Source organism: Nicotiana attenuata, unplaced genomic scaffold (assembly GCF_001879085.1).
Source record: "Nicotiana attenuata strain UT unplaced genomic scaffold, NIATTr2, whole genome shotgun sequence".
NCBI classification, from domain to species: Eukaryota; Viridiplantae; Streptophyta; class Magnoliopsida; order Solanales; family Solanaceae; genus Nicotiana; species Nicotiana attenuata.
The window spans coordinates 263,707-267,564 of NW_017670720.1; the positions used below are offsets into that span (position 1 = coordinate 263,707).

Here is a 3,858-nt window from a genome sequence, read left to right on the forward strand (position 1 = left end):
CAACCTAATTTCGACGAATTAAAATCGATAGAAATTCGGTCGATTTTTTCAGTTTCTGACTGATTTCGGTCGATATTTCTAGACGGTGTTAGGCAATTTTCTAGTAGTGGTAGAGGTTCGAAGGTGGGTGAGGTGGGGCTGAGGGGTTAGGCTGTTACGGTAGAGAGGAGACAATCATCATGAAATTCCACTTATGAAACTTGTTTTCTTATTTCAATCAGGAAAATTATTTTCATAATTAGTACGAACTTGTTTTTTTAGAGAAAAATATTTTTCAAAATTTTTTGATGAATAAAACATAGAAAAGATAAATACGGACAGAATCTCGTCCACTCTCTGCTTCATTAAACATGTCAAAAAGATAAATGTCGTTTCCTATTTGACTTATTCTAGTATCGTAAGATCAAAAACTATACAAGAGGTATTTAATTTTGAATTATTATAACACTTTCATGAGTATCAAAGAAAAACAAATTGATTTATCTAGAATTTTAAAAAAAAAAGAACAAGAGAAAAAACAACAAACAATGTTTAAAAGAAAATGACCATCTTGACACCCATATTCATAATAATAACGAGGGCTAATCAGTTTTCGAGCCTGTAACTAAAAAAATAATCATTGTTATGAAATTTTAAATTCCACAAGTAAAACTCCACGAGAATGTTATGAAATTTTACTTGTAGAATTTGAAACTCGATGCAATGACTGTTTTTCAATTACATGTGAAGAAAAGTGATTTTTTATGAATTTTAGCCCACATATTCTTGGAACAGTCCAAGTATGTTTTTTAAATATCCTTTCACCATTTGGCAAAGCCATATAACTTTTCCAATCATTAATGACCATTTTTAGGTCATGTATTTTGTTACCAAGACCTACACAACAATTTGCATGCATTGTGCAAACTAAATTAACATCTTTGCTAGGTTCACAAAATCCTCCAAAATAAGCTGTGTCCAAAAACATTATTTTTAGTTTAATTTTCTTGAGAAATGGATGAAATTTGATTATGTTGAGTACGTCTTGATCGTGTTTTTCTGGATAAATCTTCCTTGAATCGTACCAAAATTTGTAGAATTGTATCGTTCGATTATTGGATTTCACGTATTTGTACCCTCCATTTGGCGCGTTCTTTAAATTGAATGAGTTGTGGACGTAATGATCACAAGCAATTTGAAAATCTGCATGTGAATAAAAATGTGCAAATGGTCTTCGAAACCATAATATATCTGCATCCTAAAAAATTCAAAAATTAAAAAGAAATTATTAAGGTGGTCACAAATTGTAAAATCATAAAGATGTAACTAGAGAGAAAAAAACAATATGATATGAAAATAAGTAAAAAAAAAAATGTAAAACCCCCTAAAGTCTCAAATTTTTTACTTGGTTCACCACTTAATTGATTATAACTTATAATGCTCTATCAAACGCGATAAAAATGACCATTATATCCATGTCCATCAAGTTCTTTTTCTACATTGATTAGTCCATTGGTCTCCATTTCTTAATCTTAATGGTCAATCAAGAATGTTTTATCATCCGCTAATTAAATCGAGTTTTACTAATAAGAATCGTGGTAGAATGGTAAGCACTCATGTATTCTTAACTATAAGTTTCGCATTCGAGTTCTATGTATAGAGTTGTCTTTTTTATGAAGCGCTTTAGCTCCAATGTAGAATTTTCTCGTGTGAATCCAGATTTAGTTGGACTTCAGAAAAACCCAAAAAAGAAACCCGTTTTTTAAATTTTTAAAAAAATAAATCCAACAACATATATAGAAATTGCAAATGGCATCATTTGAAAAATTATAAAAGATGTTAAACTTTAGAGAAAAGACCAATGAAAGAAGAATTATAAAAAAGAGAGCTTTTTTTTTCTTTTTCCAATAAAGATTATTGTTATCAAGAATAAGAAGATTGCACTTAAGGATATGATTTAAAGGTCAATGAAGTGCGTGAAACCATAAAAAATCAGAATTCAAATTTCAGCAGAGACAAAAGACACTAATTCTGATAGTAGACAGCAGCTACTTGATAAAATAGTAAAGATGCATACAAACATGCCATGATATCGATATCGCAAATAACTTATTTGGGCTTGATAATAAATGTAATACATTTGTCTTTTATACAAATATTTCTCACTTAACCATAGTTAAATTATAATTATTCTTCCTTAATTTTTAACTTTTAAAGTGAAATTTCTTGGTTTAATATAAACATAGTATTTACCCTCAGACACCACTGTTTTTAAAAGAAAAAGTAAAAGAAAGCTTACCGTGAAAATGAAGTTATATCCCATCTGAAGAACAATATGAAGAAAATCAATTCTCCTCCACATCATCTTCAAATAATCATCACTCATAAAATGTGCTTCCCCAGAAAAATCAACTCCATTTGTGATCAATGCATAGCAATTTGGATGAACCTCCAAACAACGAGAATAAGCAGTTTGATCCAAAGCTACTACTAATACATGATTCAACAGAGAATTTGTATTGTTTCCAATTTTAAAACTCTCCAAAAAAAGATCAAAAATGGAATTTGGAGCTGTCCAGGCTGCATTTAGAGTTGTTATGATCACAGTTTTGTCTTCCATGGCTGCCTCTTCTAACACTTGTTTTAATTTACTTTGCTTCTTGCTCTGAAAATGCCCACGAAATTAATTAGGGAATAAATAGAATTGAAGAGTTTAAGTTCTATGTAATGACAACTTAAAGAATATAAATAATTGATCATTAAATTTAAAAGGTAGTAAATATTGCAGATAGGGGCGGAGCTTGTATCAACTATAGGTTCGTACGAATCTAGTAACTTTTTTTGTATTAATAAATCACTAAATAATGTATAAATTTTTTTCAATAGGAACTCAATAACTTAGACGAGCTATGACTTCAAATTTCTAACTCCGTCTCTGATTTCGAATAACTTTATTGAATAACTATTTACCTATAACGTAGTATTTCTAAGTAACATACAAATAAATTCATTGCTTTACACGGTCAATGTGATTAATTTATTGTAATAAATAATCTGTTTTATTTTCTATTTTAAAAAAAAAAAAAATTGTATCAAGAACATGTATTATAAACTAGAAAAGAGTAATAGAAAACTCACTGTTGAAGGTAGAATATTTCCTTGGCTTAAATCTTGAGAGAATGAAGAAAAGGAGTTGTAAGAATTTGGAAAGGATTCTAAAGGGTACATATTAGATTGACAATTAAGAACAAGGCAATAAGTAGAAACTGTAAATAATAAGATGAAAATCTTGATAATTTTACAAGAGAAGAGTTGTTGATGGTGATGGTAATGGTGGTGGCGGAAGGGCGATAATTGGAGGCCGCCGACTTTGGTGGTGGCGGTCTCCAACAACCGTTGGTGGTGGTAGTGGTGGAAGGGCGGTAACAGGAGGCCGCCGGATTTGATGGTGGCGGCCTCCAACAACCGTTGGTCATGGCCTTTATTGTTTCTTACTCCTTTAAAATTCACCATTTTTGTCAAATTCAGTTCTTGTGTATACTAAGAGCCATGCCCTTATATATTAAATTATGATATACTAAAATAAACATTCAACTTTAATGCATCCTCAAGCAAAACTAACCCCATAATCTCTTCAAAATTAGTTTTTTTTTGCCACTCAATTTAGCTAGCCTAGTTGGGCAAAGATACTTAGAGTTTGGGAAAAATTTATTCACACTCGATGTATATGTCATGCATTCGTTACTTTGATGTATGCGTAGAGCGCAGATATACTCCTAACCAGAAAAAGATAACTAGCAATTTTAATTTCACTTTCGAGAGTCTATTTACATAAATATATCAAAGTATGTACAAAGAGAAGAAGCACCGCCCCTTCAG

The 3,858-nt window shown here is 30.7% G+C and overlaps 1 protein-coding gene across 1 annotated transcript; it reads right to left on the minus strand.

Moving 5' to 3' along the window:
* Positions 1 to 304: 304 nt before the first annotated feature.
* On the minus strand, positions 305 to 3,491 carry LOC109242635 (uncharacterized protein At4g15970-like). Its single transcript, XM_019409469.1, has 3 exons — positions 3,118 to 3,491; positions 2,279 to 2,644; positions 305 to 1,237 (listed from the first exon to the last, which is right to left on the minus strand). The coding sequence occupies exons 1-3, from the start codon at positions 3,205 to 3,207 to the stop codon at positions 665 to 667; spliced, it is 1,029 nt and encodes a 342-aa protein (XP_019265014.1). The 5' UTR covers positions 3,208 to 3,491; the 3' UTR covers positions 305 to 664.
* Between the last annotated feature and the right edge of the window lie 367 nt (positions 3,492 to 3,858).

What these genes read in the sequence shown, in the direction of transcription:
- LOC109242635 (XM_019409469.1), bottom strand. Translation starts at nt 3,207, where the DNA reads ATGTACCCTTTAGAATCCTTTCCAAATTCTTACAACTCCTTTTCTTCA. An exon ending in GAAATATTCTACCTTCAACA is followed by an intron (nt 2,645 to 3,117) that starts GTGAGTTTTCTA and finishes GGGCATTTTCAG; the next exon opens with AGCAAGAAGCAAAGTAAATT. An exon ending in GATATAACTTCATTTTCACG is followed by an intron (nt 1,238 to 2,278) that starts GTAAGCTTTCTT and finishes TGAATTTTTTAG; the next exon opens with GATGCAGATATATTATGGTT.